This window comes from Arachis ipaensis, chromosome B07 (assembly GCF_000816755.2).
Source record: "Arachis ipaensis cultivar K30076 chromosome B07, Araip1.1, whole genome shotgun sequence".
NCBI classification, from domain to species: domain Eukaryota; kingdom Viridiplantae; phylum Streptophyta; class Magnoliopsida; order Fabales; family Fabaceae; genus Arachis; species Arachis ipaensis.
The window spans coordinates 124,372,644-124,373,090 of NC_029791.2; the positions used below are offsets into that span (position 1 = coordinate 124,372,644).

A 447-nucleotide genomic window follows, 5' to 3' on the forward strand; every position below is an offset into this window, starting at 1 on the left:
GACATCATAGAATTTCCAAATGGTAGTGTGTAAAAAACCACCTGATATAGAAGTATATCAGAAGCCATCAGAACAGGATAAGTCAAAAGGGCAACTCCAACTTCTTCATCACCCTACAAATCCAATTCCAAAAGAATCACTGTTAATTGCATCAATGAAAACATACCAGCCTGCAATAGGAGAACCAATAAGAAAACCATGATCTGCTTTAGTAGATTTACATTTGCAAAAGACAAGGTATATGATACTTCCATTGTTTAGAGATCATTGACCAAAACATCAAATAGTTGGCGGCAACAAAAACTGTAGCAATGTCAAGACTAAAAAAGGCTGTAGTTTGCACAGTAGAGATATGACAAATTTGTTATTCATGACTGTAAGCTGCCATCTCCTGATTGGAAAACAAAATGGTATATGACAAATTTTTAAATTTTTTTTTCTTTCCAT

At 34.0% G+C, this 447-nt stretch overlaps 1 protein-coding gene across 1 annotated transcript in view; it reads right to left on the bottom strand.

Annotated features, from left to right (window-relative positions):
* The window catches only part of LOC107606285 (tryptophan--tRNA ligase, chloroplastic/mitochondrial), a 7,386-nt gene that overhangs the window by 3,988 nt on the left and 2,951 nt on the right, over positions 1–447 (bottom strand). The window contains 1 exon segment of the mRNA XM_016308325.2: positions 42–113. Within this exon segment, the coding sequence (XP_016163811.1) occupies positions 42–113 (72 nt within the window).